At 39.7% G+C, this 22,948-nt stretch overlaps 1 protein-coding gene across 11 annotated transcripts in view; it reads left to right on the top strand.

The window, feature by feature from the left end:
- The window catches only part of LOC124168997 (rho guanine nucleotide exchange factor 18), a 165,263-nt gene that overhangs the window by 70,155 nt on the left and 72,160 nt on the right, over nucleotides 1–22,948 (top strand). For all 11 annotated transcript variants that reach the window (XM_046547446.1, XM_046547453.1, XM_046547452.1 and 8 more), the window contains one exon: nucleotides 2,576–2,902. In XM_046547446.1, coding sequence (XP_046403402.1) covers nucleotides 2,576–2,902 — 327 coding nt within the window. The remainder of the gene's footprint in view (nucleotides 1–2,575; nucleotides 2,903–22,948) is intronic.

Genomic DNA, 22,948 nt, shown 5'->3' with positions numbered 1-22,948 from the left:
CCATGCCCCGACTCCATACTCCAATTCTTCATGCCTCCTCATAATCACCGAATATATTCGTTAGCCTTTTCGTCGCGCAGGAATGTTTGATGTGGCTCCAGGATTTTAATGGGGAAGGCACGGCTTTGTGGTAAGCCCGCAACCTCGTGTTTATTTTTGATATCTTGGCATAAGTTGGAGAATATTGCTGTTCACGGGCTAGTTACACAAATATTTAATGTATTTTTAGTGTGTAGTCCTTTTCACCATGATTTTTCGACACCTGTCAATTATAAACTAACAAATCATCTTTTAAGTGAGATATCACTCTGTGATTCTATCGGAATGTACGGTGATATGAGCATGAAGCCATAATGAGTGAAAAGATAATTAATATTAAGTCCAGATGAAGTGTTTTGGTGTAAACATTGTGAATTATACACACAGCGACACAAAGCTCAAATGTTAAACACCAAATTATTAACTTCAGTGCATTGTGCGTTTCTAAAAATCAAATGTAGTCTGAAATGCGCAATGAGGTTTAGTAGACTTGAATATGTGGCCCGCAGTATTATTAAGTTAGCCGACCTCTGATATGGATGGCATTTTGTAATCTAACTCTCTGAAATTCTGTAGTGCAGCAAAAAAAAGTAGTCTTAAGGGAGGTATTAATCAGATAGAGTTTTATATTTATCCCTGTAATTTACATTAGGCCCTTCTTTAAAGAATATAATAATTAACAATTTTAATGACTAGTTAGTTGTTATGTTATTAATGTTTATGTTATAGAAATGTAGTATGAAATTATTCCTTAACTTCCCTTCCTCCGAGATAGTAATTAGATAGTATAACTTAAGTCCCAAATTTTATGTGTGTACTTGCGTGTAAATAAAAATAAAATTGAAAAATATACCAAAAAGCTTTTTCCGAAAACAGTATTGTGTGGTCTAAAATGCTATGGGTTACATCGTGCCTATCCGTTGCTGGCCGCTCATTATCGGTTTTCTGGTTAATTGGTTAATTTCTCTGCATTATGCTTGGGTAGGTAGTGTTGTAGATGTTTGACCATGTTGTAGATGTCTCCTCAGTAGAAACGCTTAATCCGTTATATTGTCTAGTGTTGGTCATCTAGAGTTGACTGGTGGTATAACTCCATTTCCAAGAAAATAATTCAAATGAGATTTTAACAGAATACGTACCATGAATAATAAATTAAAGTCATAAACAATTAAGATGGCAGAAAAAATTCTGGGAAATATAATTAAGTAAGTAGAGGTCACTCGTCTGTCCTGGTCCTTGAGTTAAAGTTAAGTCTTGAGAGTCAAAGCTCATCTCCTATATTTCTAGGCCCGATAAACGATCAATCAAATATTTTGCGGTACGGATAGGTATGGGAATTAGTTCTTCCCTCTAACAATGAAGGAATGTAATAAATGCTAGGAGTAATTTGGTGAGAACAGTGGCTTAACTATGGGGGGGATGAGGGGATAGATCCCCCCCCAAAGCCTCAGAAAAATAAAAAAAATAATATAAAACTATTGTTTAGTTTTGGCAGGTTATAACTTCATCTGCTTAAAGTTAAATTTTAAGCGCCAAAATGAGGTAAATTTTATTTATTATCAGGCATGTCGTTTTTCAAAACTTATCCCAGAACCCCTGTTGCCTGGGGGGTAGGGGGAGGCGCCACGTCATGCCACCCCATCCCCCCAAAGCATATGCCTAGTTACGCCCCTGGGTTAGGAAATATCCTTTGATGTAATATGTGGTTTGTTACATTGTGCCTATCCGTTGCCGGCCGCTCGTCATAGGTTTCCTTGTTAATTCGTTATTTTACCCCGTACTAAGCTTGGGTTCCGAGTGTTGCAGATCATCATCATCATCACTGGTCAACAATACTAGGATTGGTTTGACGCAGCTCTCCACTCAGTTCTCCTATCAGCTAATCTTTTCACACCTACGTATTTCTTCTCTTTCACATCTCTCTTTAGTTGTTCCATATATTTTGTTCGGGGTCTTCCTTTTCCATTCTTGCCTTCCACTTGTCCTTCGACGATTGTCTTTATCAGGCCATCATGTCTCAAGATGTGGCCTATAAGGTTGTTCCGTCTTCTTATTAAGGTTTTCATGAGGCTTCCCTTCTCTCCTACCCTTCTTAGGACTTCCTCGTTACTAACTCGGTCGATCCATTTGATTTTCATCATTCTTCTGTAGCACCACATTTCGAAGGCCTCTATCCTTGCTTTCTCCGCTGCGGTCATTGTCCATGCCTCACTTCCGTATAGGAGCATACTCCAGATGTAGGTTCTTATAAATTGTTTCTTTACTTCCATATTTAAGTTTCCCGCTGTAAGCAGGTTCCTCTTTTGGTGGAATGCTCTCTTCGCCTGGGCTATTCTGCTGATAATTTCTTTCTTGCTTCTCCCGTCACTAGTTATCTTGCTTCCCAAATAACAGAATTCATCCACCTCTATCAGTTTTTGCCTCCCTATTTTAATGTTGGTCTGGACTTCTTCTCTTCTGCTGCATACTAAGATCTTGGTTTTATTCGTGCTTATTTTCAGTTCATTGACCATTATTTTTTTGCCCTTCTTTGCAGATGAGTTCTCGACCAGCGCGGCTGAAGAGAGCGACGAGGACGTGATCACGGACTATTTGGCGGCCACCTCGCCCGCCACCGACCCGCCCTCCGCGGACGGCCTCCTCTCCTCTTGCGGCGGCGGCGGCACCGCCGGGGCAGAGCTGGGGCAGTCACAGGCCTCGATCACGCCCGCCCCACACGCCGCCGGCGGCACCATGGCGGCGGCCGCACCTCCGCAGCACAAGATCGCTGCTGCGGCGGGGGGGTGCGGGGGCGGCGGGCCTCTCGTGCCCACCATCAGCGTCACGCCGCACTCGCCGGGATCCAAGCACTACCCCATCTTAGGTGAGTGTTCCCGCAATAGGGTAGTTTCCTTCATCAAAGAAAGCGGAAGGCATTGAATGCGATTCGTTGCCCACCATTAGTGTATTCTTAATATACAAATTATTTGGTTTTAGAAATCCCAGTTCAGACGAATGGCAAAGGTCAATTTTAACCGCATTTGAAAAAATGCCAGATTGGCGCCCATGCGATGCCACTCCACATGACTTCACAGGGACCTAGATTCTATACGAGTAGATAGGAGTTTTACACCATCTGAGATTACCGATGCATGCATGATGCACAGAGCTGAGGGAAACATCTCTTAATAATCACCTATTAAAACTGCCTATGGTCGGAAAGTGTCCTTTGTTTGATAAGGTATTATAATCCTTATTAAAGCCAAGCGCTACCTGCTAGCAGTCTGCATCGCAGCGGCGCACAGTTCCTCGCCCCAAGGTCACCTTACACGGCGTCATCGGGAACCAGAATGACGTCACACGGGCTTTTCCCAGCATTCATACTTGGCCGTCGCGTTTTCGCGCGCTTGAAAATTTTTACTTTTCATTTTATCGCGAAAAATAGATATCGTTTTTTAAAAATCTTAAAGCGTGAAATGCGTACTCCAGGAGTAACAATCCTTCGATTTAGGCAATAAAAAATAATAGGAAACCACCCTATTGTTAACAGCAACGGAAACGAAGCCTTAGGCGGACCCGCGGTGATACACTCCTGAGGCCTGGCTCATAAGTCCGTAACCTTTACCCCCGGACAAGCCTGGAACTACAGTCCAGACTGCGAGAGTTGTCCGATGACAGTTCAAAAGGAGGGGCGGAGAACTCTGCGCCAGCACGGTTTGTAGCCAATCGCTGTCCCCCAAACGCACCTCACATCCTCGCCTAGTCGTACAACGTTGTCACATGCATATGATGCCCCGGAAAAAGCCTGAAATATCAAAACAAGCCCTGTCTTCGAATCGCCAAAACAAAGGATTCTTCCTTTGAGTCCTTCACGCTCGTCGTCCCTTCCGGCTCATTTCTTCAGGGAAGCCTTTTGTTTACATGTCACGTGGGCGTTTCCCTTTCTTACTTGGCAACCTTGCCCCATACCCAGACCCTTCAGCCTGTCATTGAACAACTCGCGGCGGCCGTACTGTAGGAGTTTTTTCAGGGGGGGAGGGAGAACTAGCTACATCTACATACACAAGCCGCCTAAAAAGACGTTCGACAGGGTTTGCATGTATAAAGAAAATGCTCAAACAAAATTACGACTAGCGTTTAATTAAGTCCTTTATAGTTCGGATGAAAAACGAATTCCCATATGAATCGGTATTTGCTCTGATCAAACCTGTACCCAACTGGATATTGCCTCAAAGGTGATGAACACACTACGATACGAAGCAAATTTCAACGTATAGAAAAATAAGTCCTAATCGGTTTTTTTACAGTAGATGATTACATCTATATAATACACAGCAAGATTCCTAAAAAGGCGTGTGGCTGGGGGTGTTAGGACCCCCTGCCGTTTAACATTAAAAGCAAATACTCAAACAAAATTACGTCAAGTATTTATTAAAGTCATTTATGGTTCAAGGGAAAAACAATTTCCCATATCTATGCGTTTGGCAAAATGTCTCTCTTAATTTGTCGCTTCTGTCGGACCTGGAATGTAAGTGGGCCTCATATATGATGTTCTCTTTGTTGGTCCTAAAGTTATCTATTCATAATTGTGCTAGCAATCTAAGCCTAGCGCTCAGCCTCCGGGCTTCTAGCGGCTCCCAGTCTAATTAAAGGGGAAAATTTTGGAAAAATTCCAGGAAATTTTTTTTGTCGCTGAAAACGTGATTTTTAGGGCTTAACAACGGTAATTTTGTGCAAGTATTTATTGAAATAAAGTATGTACGTTTAAAATGAACTTTTAAAATTTTGCCTCCCCCTGAAATCTGCCACCCGGGCCACATGCCTCCTTTGCTCCGCCTTAGTTCTGGGCCTGCCCCCGAATCCCAGGAGGAGGGAGAACAAGAGAAAGATTCCTCAATATCCGTCGTTTGCATTTTCTTCTTGATAAATTTATCACTATTTAAAAAATATTCAATGTATTCAATGGAAGGCAACATTGGGTTTAAAAAAATGTCCAAGATAGATAAACAGAGAATCTACCACGTCCATGGATAGGACATCAGTGTGTTTTATGATTTTCAGGATATTCTAATTAGTATCAGCCATTTTTATTTTACAAATAATTAGTATTTGACTTCATATTCATATTTAGGGGCCCTAAAAACCACCAAATCCAAATTTTCTCCGAAACTCGACCATTATTTCAATTTTTTGGCGAACTTTTTTTTTTTCAATTCCCGGACCACTGAGCGGTGTCTCGATATGAGGCCGCTGAGGGCCTCTGGCGTAGGGATATTAAGGATAGCAAGGGAGGGATGGAAGAAGCTCACGCTGTCATTTGGGTTATGCAGGCTGCATTTAGCAAAACCGAATTTACTCTTCTAAGAGAAATTTTAGATCATCCAATAAGGAGAATGATCCGGGGATTTTTCTGCGCATACGTGCGATCAGCATTGGACACTTTAGTCTTCTTAACTTAAGATCGCTGAGGGTTTTCAATATTGTCTTCTGCTTTTGGCTATTGCGATGTCCTTAAGTGCTCTGTTAGTATTTAATTTTTAAGTCGAGCGTTTTCAAAGTACTAACGTATCAAAGTGATTACAAAAATTTCAATACCACTGGACACTTAGGTTTTTATTTATTCCTTACATCTCAATAGGGCATCTTGCCCAACAATCCTTCTGGCCGTCACCATTGCGCCAACTCAACCAAAACATTGAAGAATCAAAAGCAACTAAAACGAACTGAAAATAAACTTCAGAAAATGAAACAGAATGATAACGTGCATAAAAGCGCTTATAAAATTGAAGTGAGTCATTCAAAGAATATGCATCACTATGAATATCAATATACTTGAACGAGGAGATAGTGGGTAGTGATTTAGAAACACTGAACCACTTGGTGATTGCAGTGATCATGACGTTTATTCTCGAGATCATGCTGAACCAATTTTAAATATTTAGAAAATAAAATATTTATCAATAGATTTTATTCTTATCCTAACACTTCTCCTTCGTCTTAAGTATTGAATAAAAGTTCCAATTGATAAATTGCATTAAATAAAACGCTATCGTATTCAATTACCCAATCAGATCATCATGTTGTCTTGGATTTTCCTTGTTGAATCGTGGTCCAATAGGCAGTGGTCAAAAATTGCCGTGGACATGTTTCCTCTGATGTTGCACCTTGAAGCCCCAAAAGATCAGTTGATAATTAAAGCGAAAAATTAAAATTTACGAAAGTCGATAATTAGAAAGGTAGGGGTACCTAAGGTGAAATGTGTTTCCGTTTAATGCTGATAAAATAGGATATATTAGTGAACACTAAAAATACCTATAATCGGGAGGGAAGGTCAGATGGATTACAATTTTATATATTTACCACTAAGCGAGAAACTTGAACCCAAAAAAAATACCAGTGAAACTGAAGGTAACGGAATTATTTACTGTTTTTGTCGTTAGAAGTTCAAAAAAATATTTTTGGTGAATCACCTTTTCTGTGTGAGGAAGTGCGAACAAATTATATTAATGGAGGAAAATAATTCGTTTAGTGCACCATTGTAAATTTATTGCTGACCTAGCTTTCGAATCCTCCGCAGTCATTATACCTGTACAACGTAAGGCCCCGTAGCCTTCTTCCGTCAGCCCTATTTCACTCTTACTATTTTTTTTACCATGGTGTGCCACTTTCCTTTTTGTTTCGCTTGCATCTCGTTTTAAATCCTCCGGTGCGTTGCGCTTAATTCTGGCTTCATTTATCTTCAACCATCCTCCCCGTTTTATTTACAAAGCAAATACGATCGCCATGTTTACGCGGGAGTCGCCTTGGCAACGTGCTGTTGGGGCCGGGAACATGTCGGCGGGGCTGAAATTGGAGCTACGTGAACGGCGGTGCATCACGGTGCGCATAGTTGTCCCGCATTCATGCAATCTCGACTCGAGACGCGATTTATGTGGGAGGCTGATCGCCTCTGCTCTCCGGTTTCGTTCCCGATCGTGCGCAATGAGTTGATCTGGCGGTGCAGCCACTACGCCGGCGGTGTACAGTGTGACCACGTGCGCACAAAATACGGACGTGTAACAAAATTTTATCCAATCCGCTCCAAAACGGGTGTGGTTGTGATTTATTGTTCGCTGAAACCAAATTTAAATTAAAATAAAATAATAAAACTTATATTTTACGTTGCTAATGACGTTCTATACTATTTTTACACGCTTTTTTAAAAATTGCGTCGTTTGTGTCATCAACGGAATCTTGTAATTTATTTTTGCACCTTTTACCGTTGTCAGATCGGCTTGAAATTTTGCACACTTGCTGGATTTTGATGGCAATTCATTATCCATTCATGTTCACATATTTTTTCAATTGGGTTCTAATCAATTAACTAAATTTCCATGTGTAAACATAGTTACAAACATTCTCAATAAATTGCGTTAGTCATAATTGATATTGGCGGAAATTTCTTCAACAACTCAGGTTTAATTGATGAAATCCCCTATGAAAAAAATTTATAAACCTGTTTCAAATTTTTATACAATCTTATACATTGCCATGGCATTGAAACAGGTTTATACAATTTTTTCATAGGGGATGATTCAACACCAAAAAGTAGGAAAAAAATAAAATAAGATTTAAAAACACGCTTTTTCCAAAAGTAGTGTAAAATGCACTGAAAAGTGAGAAATAAGCTTTTCAACGCTTAGCTTTACGCTATCGTCTTGCTTTGTGTGTTTTATTTTTAGTTTTTTTTTGTGTCATTACATTATTTTTATGTGCTTATTAAATTGTCGTTCCCTTTGCGAAATGAAATGCCCTAATGCCTATCAAATTATTTTTCCGTCATCAGCCATATTATAATTGTATTCGAAACATAATAAGCGTTAAATGAATTCGCCATTTTTATAATTAATATCATCATCGATGATGACGGAGACACTGTATCGCTATTGTTGCGAGTTTATCGAAAGAAGATACTTTGCTTTTATCTAAATCGCGATTAGTGTGAGTTCATCGAGCGAGCTAAAGATAACAGAGCGTAGTACTTATTTATAAGCTTATTTGTGATTTACGACATCATTTTTTACCGTGATCAGTATAAAAAGAAAGGGTCTAATCGGTTATAACTTTATCAGTGATCTTTGAGAAATGATTTCATGTTACAATTCCCGCTTTTTCACGTAATTCTCCGTCACAATGGGTTAGTTCACTCAGACACATTGATCTTGTGGATAGCATAAAATGAACGAAACATAGGTCAAGTACAATCAGCACAAGTTTCAGATCCCTTCCATCGTTGCAGATAACGTTATTAAGCGTTTTCATGTTTACTGCTAAGTCATCTAAAAAAATTTTTACGTTGCCTTAGCCGAGTAACTAAGGATTTGCGACCCTATATTTATGGACAAAAAATCTTAGAATTTTTGAATGAAATTAAGCACTGCCGTAAGCTCTGAAATCAACTGTGAAAAAGATCCCCAAAGATCCGCGATTTCGTATCTGCGAAAGGGTTAAAACCGTAAATACTTAATATTACAAATTACTTATTTAAGACGTTAAATATTGGTCTCTTTATGTCTCAATATCTATGATAATCAACGGAAAGATAAAATTAAAGAATGAGCCCTTTCTGAGAACTTTTTAATTTTTCTCTATTGCATTTAATTGGAGGAAAAAATACCTCTCTCGTTAAATTATGAAGTAAGCTTCTGGAACGGCCAAAAACACAGGAGAGTGACTGATCAGTTTGTATGAAACCATTATGTTTTATCCTTTCGCATGCTGACCTTATGAACTAACCACGTACACAGTTTATTTCCTTCCTCCAGGAATCCTTGATAACAGAGGTCAGCTATGAATTCGTCGTCACTAAATAATATCGTCCGGACTGCCATTATCTTGTGTTATTCGGGCGTTTAACATAAGTGACTTCTTTTTGAGTTCCCTTCGTAGTCCAATAGGAAATCACAGGAGGCTTCTTTGGCTCCATATCAATACCTATTTATAAATTCAGTTGCGTTAATTATTTGACTCATCATTCATCTATTTAAATTCCAGTGAAAACAAATATCCGTTACCGACTTGGCCATACCCGTATGAACTTGCTACTTACTGGAAGTAAATACGTACCTCGAATTTTATCGATGGAATTGCAGGCAATGAAATGAGGGCCCAGGGGAGCCCTACGTGGGTACAACGCACCGGGGCCGGGACCCAGCAATCGTGCTGATTCGCCCGATCACCCGGGGAGGGGGTTGGAAAGGAAGGAAAAAGGAAAGAGGCGCCGCCGCGTTAGGAGCCCCAATACGCCTTTGGGGTAGGGGAAGGGTTGGAAGGGATGGGTCGGGGAAAACACCTTAACGCTGTGAAAGCGAAAAGGGCCCACACACTAGTGAAACCAGGCATCAGCCATTACTGTGCCAGTGATTTAAGAGGATTATCCTATGAGGAAGAATAATCCAACGATCAAATCGCTAGATCGGAGTTGCAGGCAATGCGCTTCTATTTCGTCTCGGCGGGAAGAATAGATTCGATAGGGTAGCAATTATAATTAAGGGAGTGATTCTGTTGGACAGGGGCGCAGCTAGGAATTAAGGCTGGGGGGGGGGGGGGAGGATTTTTTATACAACTAATACCGGGGTGTGTGGGGGTATGGAATACCCACCAGGATAAGCGGTAGGTGCGAGATTATTAAATTGCGGAATTGTAAGATAAATTGTTCAAAACGGTGAGTTTTACGGGTTTCTGAAGGATAATTTATTAATCCTTACACTATTCCACTATTCTATTAGTAATATCAATCCAATTAAGTAAAATGGATTAAACTTAAAAAAATTTCTGAGCTCTGGGGGGGGGGGTTATCCCCCAAAACCCCCTCCTCGCTGCGCCATTGCTGTCGAATGGAAAAATAATATCCAATACTGCCTCTTTTACGGCAAAGAAAACTTCCATTTCTCCTCCTCGCAATAATTGGTATAAATACTCTTATCGGATATTGTATTTCCTCTTGTGTTGGGTATCGTTCTTTTTTGAACTCTTCGAAAGGGAGGTTCGGAGCTGTGTGGTTGCCACAATGTTTGTTTCCCTCCCTATGAGTCCGGGTTCAAATCCCGGTGGCGAACATTTTTCAGACATTGCCCGATCTCGACTTGAGTGCGTTGTGGAGGGCTCTTCAACTGCACTCCGTCAGACGGATGGGACGTTAAGTCGTTGTTGCCTTTCGTTAAGAGCAGGGTAATGCCTACGGCGGTTTTCTCTTTACGTTACATTCGCGTTAAATGATCTAAGCTCTCAGTTGCCTCCTCCAAATGCCATACCGAAATGGACGTAACTTAAGACGTAATGCCAGTTGCTTTGTGGAGGTGTTAACCTATATAAAAACCTGAAGAGGGTATGTGCCGATGTTTTCGACTTGCTCCTCTTCGGAGAGTGTCTGTCAATACGATGAAAACGTTTAAAATTTGATTTAATACGTAACTTAAAATTTGGACTGGCGTAACTTAAAATTAGATAACTCCACCTGGACAGTATCAGCTATCCGGAAAGAAGCGTTTTCGGAGAGGTGATACCGTCCACGTGGAGTTCTTTAAAAATTGTATTCATAATGATTTCCTGTGAAAGTCGTTCTGAAAACTTGTTTATTTACCTATAGTTCATTTTGGCCATAGATAAAATTTTCGGGATGGGTCCTTTTTGAGAGGGGGTATGTCGGTAGGCTCATTAGGAAAGGGTGCGCTCAAAACATAATCTCTTTAACGTTCGGCAGAGGTTTGAACCCCCTGACCTTCTTCTACCCCCGCTCGCTATATGGGGCTTAGGTCATCATCGTATTGTTAGTTATCTCATTTTGTGACGTGTCGATTTTCGGAATATATTGGAGAAATTATTCATTAAAAGAATCGTGGTCAAGCGAAACTTCCTTCTGAAATAAAGTACCTAATTTATGTGCAAATTATTTGGTATGCGATAGTTTTTCTATCTGTATTTGTCAACTCTTGAATGTACGTATTGGGGAAATGATATAATTACACAATTCGTCATTCTTTTCTTTTTGGGGATGACGACTTTCGATTCACTTTTTAGAGATACGAGAGTATTACGGGGTTTTTATGACTCTTGAAGGATGTATTAATTTGCAAGTGACTGTGGGCAAAATTTTAAGACGAAGGCGAAACTTACGATGTTTGTGTTTGGGGTGAACGAGACGAGATACGACCGAAAGTCACAAAATCGACCACCTCGAATATCTGTTTGAAGTGTGATATGAGGTTTCCGCGGCGTTTCTTAAGAGTCTCGGCTTCCGGGCGTTCCTCCGCGTTGAGTTGTCTATAGGTGACGACAGTTTCTCCAGCCATCCTGTTGGCGTCTTCAGTTCAGAAGTAGCGATGCATAAATTTGGGCGTCTTATATTGGTACTTTGGGGATCAGAGGTCGGTTCCGATTGGTTGGATCTCAGGTGGGCTCTTATTGGTCATTGATTTTGAAGATCCTCTTCCATGTGTAGTCGTCTTCTCTGTTGCAGTTCTCTGGATGCTTAGTTATCTCTATAGCTTCTCGGATTAGCCTAGGATAGTAACGGCTTTTATTACACAGGACATTAGGGGTATTTGGAGGCGGCGACCGACAGTTGACGTCATTTGCGCCATGAGGGAAAGGTATGGAAGGAAGGGTGGAGAGAAACCCGGCGTCGGCATTAGCCTGCTCTTAACGAAAGGCGCCAATGGGACCACGACTTAACGTCCCATCCGACGGACGGAGTGTTGCGATTGAAATGTCCTCCACACAACATTCAAGCAGGGATCGGGCTGTATATGAAAAATTTCTGCCACCGCCGGCATTTGAACCTGGGTCCGCCGGGTGGGAAGCCAACACTCTAGCCACCACACCAACCCGATCTCCACACAGGATTGTAGGCTTATCGAAATCCACAGTGTGGCCAGGTTCCCCTCTAAAATCGTCTGAAACCCATGGAAAAATTGTCGAAACACCAACCTAAGTTTTCTATCCACTGCAGTGTTTCCAACTGCCTCTATGCCTTTACTTTTTGGGACATTTGAGGGTCAAAAAATCGACGACAGTGAGGAATTTTAACATCGCCGAGAAGCATGTTAATGGCGCCAAAGTCATTGTAGCTACCATTTGTCCACACCATGTAACAGTCAGAAAGCCTGTAAGTCAAGAACTGTTCAGTATTCCCAGGATTCAGTTTAAGTAGGTTAGATATCACTCACTCACTCCCATGGCCATTTATACCCTAAATGCCTTGCAAACTGTCTTCCTCCAACTCGTTCTAACTTCTGCATCCGTCTCGCTGACTCCCATTTTCCCCATGTCTATCAGCATGTCATCCTTCCATCTTTTTCTCGGTCTTCCTGGAGGTCGTCTTCCATCACGGTTTTGTGCCCAATCTTGTTTTACCAGGACCTCTTGCTCTCTTCCTATTATGTGCCCTGCCCATCGCAATATGCGGATCTTGGCTTCGGCTACTACGTCTGACGAATTGAAGAGGTTCCTGATTTCTCTATTGCGTTTTATTCTCCAGGTTCTGTTCTCTCTTTTTGGACCAAAAACTTTCCTCAGCACTTTATTTTCGAATACAACTAACTTCTTTTCCATTCTTTGTCGATAACCCATGATTCTGCTCCATAAAGAAGGATTGGTCTTGTTATGGTCTTATTAATTCTGAGTTTAGTTCTGATGGATAACATTTTGGACTATAGCAGTTTTTTCAGGGCATACATACTTCTGTTGGCTGAATTTATTCTGCTCTGTATCTCACATGCTTCACTATTGTTTGAGCTGATTATGTCACCAAGGTATTTAAATTCATTCACTCTTTCAAAAATGTGATCCTGGCGGAAGGTTAGATATCACCGTAAAAAACTATCCTTAAAGAACAAGCGGCTGACAAAAATTGTAAGAACTGGCACGGTGACCAGGAAAGGCCGCACGGCTTTTCCGGGAAGTTCTGGGGCGCTAAGTCCCCCCAGCAAGCGAAAACGAATGTGCTCAGTACTAATTCGCCCCGTTGAGACAATCGGCGTGGACGCCGCCCGCCGCTTAGTATAATCCCGGACGCTGCCAAGAGGACTGGAGGGGGTCCCATTACATTCCAATCATAAAAAATAACACAGAACAGATGCTATATAATCTGTAAAAAACTATTAAAATTTAACTTTTCGACTAATAATGTGAAATCACTAATGTTATCAATTTAGTATTTAAATTTCTGCTATCATAAATACGAACTGCACTCATAACACAAAACACAATACATGCGCACAAAAATTACTATACTGTAAACGGGTTGGTTGTGTTGAATTTGGTTAACCGGTGCGGCTGAAACGTGCCTGAGGCGCGCTAAATCATGCGAGTCTCATTCCTTAAAATACTTCATTTTTTTGCCACTTCGGTCGCATTTTAATCGGGTTTTAAAAATGTCCTCAGCGCCGCGATTATTGTTTTGCGATCCACTTTTTTCCCAATATTTTGCAGTTTAGTCTTTTTTAAATACGAGGAACAGTATTGAAGAGTTATGCATTTGGTAGAGCACGTCATCATGAATGTAAATTTCGGTTAGCACCCCTATTTATACCTTATTCCCCCGTCAACTTCCGATCTCTTTACCCAAGAAAGTTCCCTTTGGCTTCAGAGTCCTCTGGATGGCACTTCTCTAAACTACTCCCTCATAGGGTACAACCTATTGTGCCGTATTTCTTCTAAAAATAACGGAAAATCTTGCCGAGCAACTGCTATCCACATTCACTTTCACAATGTAAACAACAAGTGCGGAGAACAAAGATGGTAGAATGCGACGACTCAACTATATAGTGTATTATCAACAATCCAGAGGACTCTGTTTGGCTTTACCCATCAGCGACGCGAGTGGCGACTTCAGTAAACCCATTTAAATGCGAGGTGGGTGAAAAAATATCCAAAGACCGACTTGAGGATCCTCTTTTGTAACAGTATTGGCCTCAGCCGTGGAATTTTTAACGTCGGTGTCCATGTCTTGTTCGTGTAGTTTCCTCACTTTCCGCGTCCAGCTGTAAAGGAAAGTCCTCGGGTCACTGATACGCTTTATGACTTCGCACATCATGGACACGGAGAACCTTGAACGTGATCCTTTTCCTCGAAGCGGGAAATGCGGGTGCCTTATCTGTCGCTTAGCCCGCGAGAGAGGTCACCGTGAAAAGCAAAATTGAGCGCTTGGTTTACGCTTTCGGAATTCGGGAGTTTCATCCTTAATATTGTGCGGTTTTCCTGCCCATCTCAAAATAACACGGATAAAAAATAACATGCCTTGATCGGGATTAGAATCAAAATGCTTCCATATCTGCGCTGACAAGTCTTATGCACTTAATATGATTTGATGCTTTCCAGGGGAATAATATGGGTAAACTCTTTTCACGATTCCCTCCGGGCTAATTTATCCATAACGGCCTACGTTTCAAGCTCCGACTCGGGGCTCATCCTCAGGGCTGAAGTCTAAGTAATTTATTGAAAAAGAATGTGTGTGATGTACTGTATTTTGAGGCTTCAGATTTCAAGTCTGTCTTAGAGCTTATGAAATAATTGACCTCAAAGTCGTCAGCAATAGTGAAAAGAAGGAGCATCTGATTATGGCTATTAATTTGTGTTCAAGAAGATGAAAATATTTGAAAATTTTCAGGAAAACCCAATTACAACTTTGGAATGAAATAAATGCAAAATGACTCGAGCTGGAAATTTATTTATTTATATAACACCTAAAACAGTACTAAGGCCTTGACATTGGGTTTATAAACAAAATAAATTATGTAAACATAATTAAAAAACATATGTAAAAATAATCTCATAAATGACAACCATTTTCAACATAAATCGAAAAAGTATACCCATTTTATGCGTAACTTATATATTTATTTATTTCCATCGCCCCGAAAACAGCTCACAAGGCCTTTTACATCGGAGGGTATAACATGAAACAACAACTATCACACACAACCATGCCCTGGATAGCAACCTACCCAGGCGGGACTCGAACCCGCGGCCTTCGGTTTGGCAGGCGAGGACTTTACCCCGCCGCCACCGAGGCCGGCAATTGCCGGCAAAATATCTAATGGATTACATTTTACCAAGAAGGTTTTATATATGTTCACTGCATTTTGTACACGTTTTTGCGAAGAAGCCTCACCGTGCGCCTTCCTGCGATACAATGTTATGACAGGACAGCTGCATCTTTTCACCTTTACTAATTCCAGCAAATTATGCGGTCCAATGGGCACGCTCTATTAGATCAAATATGCTTAACAAATATTCCTTATATTTGTATTATCTTACCTAACTTTCTTCCGTGTTAGGCGGCTTTTGGGAGCAATAGATTAGGGTTTGTTGATAGAATGAAGGGATAGGCAAAGGAATTGGAGGAAGAAGAATGTATTGTGTGGGATGAAAAAATGTGTTGCACTCGATGCTGGAAAGAAAAATCTATTATTTGAAGCAAACTCAATTATTTGAATTTTCAAAGACCCTTGTCACCTTTTTTGTTAATGATATGTCACTCCAACTTTCCATCTTGCTTACTAAAATCTTCTTTTCTTTCCCTATAATTTACAAAGCCATCTGTTCATTTTAGTGTGGACTTTTTCGTGGTTTATTTTCGTATTTTTTGCTATTTTCTACTCTCTTGTATGATATGCGTTACGGTGTGGTGGAAGTCCTTAAGATAGAGCGGCATCGGCTGAGGTCAAATGACACTCGGGATACCTATTATTTACACAAAAGAGTAGTAAAAAATTTAAACAAAAGAAAACGTAATTTAAAATGAAATGCTAGTACAATTTTGCTCCTCAGCACAATGCAAATTTCAAAAAAAATTTTTTAAGGTATTTTCAGTACTAGTCTTGACTAGTCCACTTGACTAGTTTCAGCACTGCTTCCAAGTTTTAGACTCTGAACAATTGACGACACACCTTGACTAAATATTCACAATGTCAGTTGTAAATCTAAAATAAACACATTTATTTATAAACGAAAGATATGTAAGACGTAAATAATAGCAGGGAAACTAAATGTAATATATTTGCGTAATTTAGGCGAAGTCGGAGTAGTGGTTTTCGTTTTTCGGTTTTGGTATCGGAGATTCCTAGCCGCCTTGCCAGTTTCAGGCAGTTTTTCGCAAAAATCTTTCATATTTTATCACGAACTGTTACTTTTCGTGCTTATTTAGATTTGCCGCAAAATTTTTCTTGTAATGAGTGCCGTCTCAACAACTTCTTGTTACAAACAGCTTCGCTAGCACGAAAAAAACGTATTTCTTCGTAAGAGCCCATGTTAAATTATCCTAATTTTACCGTCAAATATCTAAAAATGGCTCGTGGAAATCCCTTTTTATTTGGACCAATAGAAGTGCGTCTTTCAAAGAATATGGGACCTAAGTTTCGTCAATTTTTGTTACTTTTACTGAGGCGGTCTTACTACCTTAATATTAGTTAAATGAAGAATTTCAGTATTTCCTCAGCTTTCCCGTGAAAAATATTGCTATGCTACCCAGTGGCGGATCCAGAATAGGGACAAGGGGGTTGGGGCTAAGTGGGGTTAAAAATTCCAGCAGTAGTGGGGGTCGGAAAAAATTAACCTTCTATCTAGCGTTAATTGGATGCCCAAGAGGGGAAGGCTATAGTCCCCTTAGATCAGCCTTCATAGATCCGCCACTGATGCTACCGAGGATTCCTGTGGAAAATTTTGCAATGATTCATTTAACTAATATTTTCTACTCTCATGTATGTGACTTTACCAATGTAACGTGCGCATGTTATGGTTGAATGCAGCATAGCGATGAATAAAGGGGTGAGAGGTGAGAAGGGGGGAGAAGTGAAGGTAGGTATTTATCCTATTTTTTGTCAGTCCCTCTAAAGTATTCTAAATGGATAACCGAGGTGAACTTCTACGTCACACGTGATAGTCATGTGAACGTCGCTGTATTGTTCCGAGCAAAGGAGAGTTTTACATTTAAATGAGGACACGCTAGCATACAAGTCTATTCTGATTCAGCCAATAGCGTGGTATCCATTTAAAGAATCCAGTTTATTGCTATTTATGTGTACTTCTCGTGAAAAATTTTAACGAGGACGTCATGTTTACGAAGCTGGAAAGATAACCGGGGTTACGTTATGAACGACTATAGACTCCTAGGTCATGCGTCATTTTGATAAGAAACAGAGAAAAAAGTGTTGTCTCTTAGCGGGAGCTACGGAAACTCCTCATTTAATTCATTAAGGCGAAAATGTTGATGTTGAATTGATGATATATTATTTAATATTATTAAAAGTGCAGCATATTTCTCACTCAATGTGATTTTCAATGATTTGAAGTAGATGAATAGCGCAAGTATCAGGGAGACAGTTTTGCGCGCAAAATATGGGAAGAAAATGAAATGTTGATTAGGTCAAAAACGTTAATCAATTAATCGTTATCAATGAGATGTGAAGCTCTCTTGGTACTAATCAGGACATAAACTTTTAAGTTTATCTCATACATAATTTATGTTAAACTTTTCCAATGCGGTAGCGTACAAAATATTTGCGCATTAATGTGATAACGAAATTCTTGTTCTATATAGCGACTTATAAAATCAATAATTGTCGTAGAGGCTAGCGTGACGCGTTGAAAATCAGTTTTCCTAAGATGTTTTGTAAGTAATTGTGTGATATTTAGGAAAAATTATAATGGAATACCACAAAGTTAATCAAGAGTTAGTGAATTTTTTTACGCTGAAAATCCTTAATCTTAGGGTAGTTTGAATATAATCTACTTAGTTGTTTTCGCGTTTAATATTATTTTAAATAAACTTAATAAAGGACTTCAAGGTTAATATAGATCTTACTTTCGCCTGAGCAAATATTTTCTACGGACTAAGCAATTATCCACTCACGAAGTTTGCCTCCTTTTTTTGAGTGACGCTGTAGCGTAATTAGTTGATAAATATCCAGTAATTATGTTTTGGTACTGTTAATACCTTCTCCCAGTCATAACTTTGGATATTCAAAATGGGTTTCTTTGTTTATTGGGACATTACTGCTCTTGGTATAGATCATGGTGAATTGATTTTTTTTCGCTTGCTAATTTATTTTAATCAAACATTATTTATAATTGAAAATTTTATTTTTTGAAATTTGAAAATTTAATTAATTCTAAAAATCACGATATAGTTTCAACTCTCCCTCGCGTAAAAATTTCAATGTAATAACCATAAATCTAGAATATATGTTTATGTACGTTGTTGGTAGCTTGAAAGTAGAATTAACTTAGTATTAAGTTACTAACTTATCAACTTTTCCCTGGCATAATTACTGAATGTATTACTTATTAACTGGCAATTGTTATTACTTATTAACTGGCAATTGTTATTAGTTTCCATTGTGTCTAATCTACTATTAGTGATGAAATGATTTTTACCCGCTATGTAAGGGATACGATTTCGATCTCCGAGGTTTATCCAGTGGTATCGCAGATACTTATCGTAAAATGCGTGTGTATACTTTAAGGATAAATCGCCTTGCTTATGGTTGGTCTTGATCCAGGCTACCCCGCGGCTTGTGCAGGTTTAGTTCAAGGTCTTCCCGCCGAGTTAAAAGTGGAGCGCGCGTTGGAGCGACACCTCCGTATTTGGGGTTATCATTCCACTGGACTTAGCATCATGCTAGTGTCCGTTTGAGGATCGCGGATTGAAGGGCCGTGGAGCTTAAACCGTTTATCGATTCCTTGGGCATGGAAATTCGAGTTAGCAGCCGCGCTTGCCGCGAAAAGCTTTGGTGCTGTCGTCTGTTTTATAATAAAGTTCATATAAACTCGCTTTGTTGCTTGTCATCTTGTCCGGGTCAAATTTTGCCAGTCAATTTTAACCCACTTTCCGATCAGCTATCAAGCTGACATTTTCAAGATATTTCAGAATCAGATGACCATGCAATATTCTCACAATTCTATCATGATTTGAGCTATATCTCGATTTTAATTGAGAACTTAAAATAAAATATGAGTCTCAGTGTCATTGCCACCAAAATCCTATGGCAGTGCTGCGATCAATTGAAATAACGAGAATGATAGAAAGTCATAACGACAAATTTATATACATAAAATGTATTTAACTGTAGTTCACTGTATTTCGCAGTTCCATTGTATTTTGATGTTCGGTATTAATTGATTGCTCTAGTGGAATATGCGCATAACGTTTTTCGTTGTACACTTATTAAGCAATGTATTTGGAGACTCTGTCAGGGTCAAAGAAAATTTGTTGTATTCTTTTTAGTTCGCGATGTAAAAGTTGTTTTTTTTTATAAAAATATTTTTATTTTGTATTTTTATTTCATCCTCTTGCGTACCACACCTCTCGTTCACTTTCTGCGTAGCAGTTTTTCATAAAATGAATCCTCAAATTGTTTTACTATATTTGCATCCAGCTTTTGGTCCGTAAAATTCTTTACGATTGAATATCGACAGGAATATTGGTTTGAGCCTATTGTTTAGGCTGCGGTTTGAATTTATTTTGTCGTCCTTCTCAGTTTCAGACCCCCAATCATCAGACCGATCGGAACTATTTTAATTTCGGCAAAATGGTGCCATTTCACCATTTCGTGAATCATTATCTCAGTATCAAAGGTGGATACGGTGCAGCGTCGTAAGGTACAACAAAAATGGTAAGAACAGGAGAGTGAGCAGGAAAGGCCTCTGCGACCGTTCGACGCTACACCGTATCTGAAATACACGTACACGAAATTGTAAAATTGCAAGACTCTGCCGAAATTATAAGTGTTCCGATCTATCTGACAATAGGGTAGTTTCCTTCATCAAAGAAAACGAAAGGCATTGATTGCGATTCGTTACCCACCAGTGGTGTATTCATAATATACAAATTATTTAGTTTTAGAAATACCGGTTTAGACGAATGGCAATGGTCCATTTTTATCCTCATTTGAAAACGACCAGGGGCCGTATTCTGTATTTCGTCGGTGCCGAACCGGTCGGTTTCCCTTTCAAGCCCACCGACTGAACATCAAACCGTACCGACGACGGATTCCGCACCGACGACGACACTTTCAGCGATTCTGTAAGGTCGTCGGTTTCAAACCAGTCGGTACGGTTCCCCTTCCTTCCCAAACAGGGAAAATCCGAATATATCCGAAGTTTCACGTGTCTCCACCAATGAAAGAAGGGTAAAAACAAGTGAAGACTCATTGACACAGTTTGTTGTCATCATTCTCAATCTTTTTATTTGCGGAAATTACGACTTATTGCTAGATTAAGATAAACGATATTGGATAAGTTGTTAACAATGCTTATATAATGTGTGGTAGTAATGCTGTACCTACAGAATCGAAGGAAACAATATTACAACATCACAATAAAGTTTGTATGTGATGGAGATTGTTTATGCTGGAATGAATTATTGAAACTATCCTTGAGATCGTAGTTTCTTTTTTTAAATATTGGTTCCGTATAATGCTATTTATTCATGATTTGGTAATATAGTTGTCATTAAGTAAGTTCCGTATAAATGTTATCAACGGAAGATTATGCCATTGGCACCGTAGCAGACGAAAATAGCATACCATGGAACGTGAACGTAGGATTCAAATGCAAATGTAATATTAGAGGAACAAGTTAGGAAATTGTTATAAAAATATGGAGCTGGGTGCAATTAAAAGAAGTGTAATGACGAGGAAGTAAATAAATTGTGATTGGGTGAAATACATATGTATAAGTTGCGCATTCCAAGTGAGAGAAAATGATAATATTGCGGTAAACCTCATACTTATTAACAAATATCTTCTTTTATCGTCAAGGGAATCAATGGCTGACGATGAAATGAAATATAGTTGCCCGTTAAAAATGAAAGAAACTGATACCGTTGTGGCAAACTTCATACTTAAATAAAAAGATCTTATTTCTATGCCGAGAGAAACGCCAAATGATGATTGAGTGAAATAATAGTTGCCTATTCAGAGTGAGATAAAGTGATAACATTGCGGCAAAACTCATATTTAATCAAAAATATCTTTTTTATGTCAAAGGAGCAAGTAAATGATGATAGACAGAAATAAAGCCTATTACAAGCGAGTGAAAGTGCGGTAACATAAATGAGAGAGTCATGATATGTTAGCAAACCTCATTTTTATTAACCATTATCTTATATTTCTGTCAAGGTAATTAATATAGATGATGACACAGTGAATTATAGAGGCGTATTCGAAGGGGCAGAAAAAGATAACATTGGAGAAAACCTCATTATTTACTCGGTGATGAGGTAAAAACAAAATAAAACGTACAATGCGCACCGGGGAATTCATGAAAGCCACTAGTCGGTGGCCGTACCGACACCTCTTTGCTGTCGGTACGGCTACCGACGATCTCCCGTCCTCTCGTCGGTGCCGCACCGACCGGGTTCGTTCAGAATCACACGACTTCTTACCGGGAGTCGGTGTGACGTCGCACCCGACGAATCGGTGCCGCACCGATCGGTTTGGAGTTACAGAATACGGCCCCAGATTGGCGCCCACGCGATGCCACTCCACGTGACGTCACAGGGACCTAGTTTCTATACGAGTAGATAGGAGTTATACATCGTCTGAGATTACCAATACATGCATGAGGCGCAGATCAAAGGGAAACATGTCTTAATAATCACTTTGTAAAACTGGCTAAGGTCGGAAAGTTTTCTTCGTTTGATAAGGTATTAATAATCCTTATTTAAGCCAAGCGCTACCAGCTAGCACGGTACTCAGCTACCCGCTAGCAGCCTGCGTCGTATCAGCGCTCAAGCCTCCCTCAAGGTCACCTCACAGGGCGGCAGCGGGAACGAGAAATACGTCACACGGAGAGATTTCCCGGCATTTATACTTACCTGTCGCGTTTTCGCGCGCTTGAAAATTTTCACTTTTCATTTAATCGCGAAAAATAGATATCGTCATTTAAAAATCTAAATGCGTGAAATACGTACTCCAGGAGTAATAATGTTTCGATTTAGGCAATAAAAAAATAATAGGAAACCACCCTATTGGTTTCTCGGCGTATCACGCGGTCTATATTCGTTAGATGATATTTTTGAAAAATCTATTTTTGACCCCCAAAATGCCTCCTAAGAATAAAGGCAGTTGGCAACTCTGTAATAGATGGAAAATTTAGTGTTTCGACAATTTCCCTAGAGTTTCAGGCTGTGGGTTTGCCAGGAATTTTGTTCGGGGGGGTCCGAAACCAGGGGGGGGAAATGTTTTAAAAACAGGGTACCAGTGAGAGGGTTTTAAACTAATTTTAATACTTTTCATAATCGAAAAAACTTCATTTGTCCAAGAAATATTTGTTGAATTAGTGATTTTCAATCTTTTTTTATATTATCTGAAGCAAAGTCATTATGTGTTTGTTTTGCGCCCCCGGCCTCCCCCTTGGCTAAGCCACTGGTTTCAGGCGAGTTTGGAGGGGTCGATTATATCACCTTTTGTCGTATCTCGTCTCGTTTACCTCGAAAATTTGTGGGAATGAGTCAGTCAGTGGTCGGAAGTGGGTTTTATAGTATTTGGATGACTACTTGCTTGAGTACGCATCAAACTCTTTAAAGCGACCGTATTTTGTCTTTTACTATTTGAAAACTAGCGTTATCTTCTTGATTTTTTCAGGGATTCTACTGTCTGTAAAAAAATAAGCAAGACACCCGAGTTTGAGGAGCTCTAGAAGCTAGCAGATATTTGCGTTGTTTACAACAAATCAATCAATATTAGCGGTATAAAAAAATAATTTTGTGCAAATTTTTCGCACTAGATCTGGCTTTCTTAAATCGAAATTGAAAGTTACTGGAACGATAACTACGGGATTACCAAGCGCTCAAATTTGGTTAATTCGACTTTACGCGCAAAAAACGGGCACTTTTCAGAGAAAAAATTAGGCACAGGAAATACAATGGAGCCAAAGATTTTTTAAAGTA

Source organism: Ischnura elegans, chromosome 12 (assembly GCF_921293095.1).
Source record: "Ischnura elegans chromosome 12, ioIscEleg1.1, whole genome shotgun sequence".
NCBI classification, from domain to species: Eukaryota; Metazoa; Arthropoda; class Insecta; order Odonata; family Coenagrionidae; genus Ischnura; species Ischnura elegans.
The sequence above is the reverse complement of the archived record's forward strand: the minus strand, read 5'-3'. Positions and strand labels throughout refer to the sequence as shown.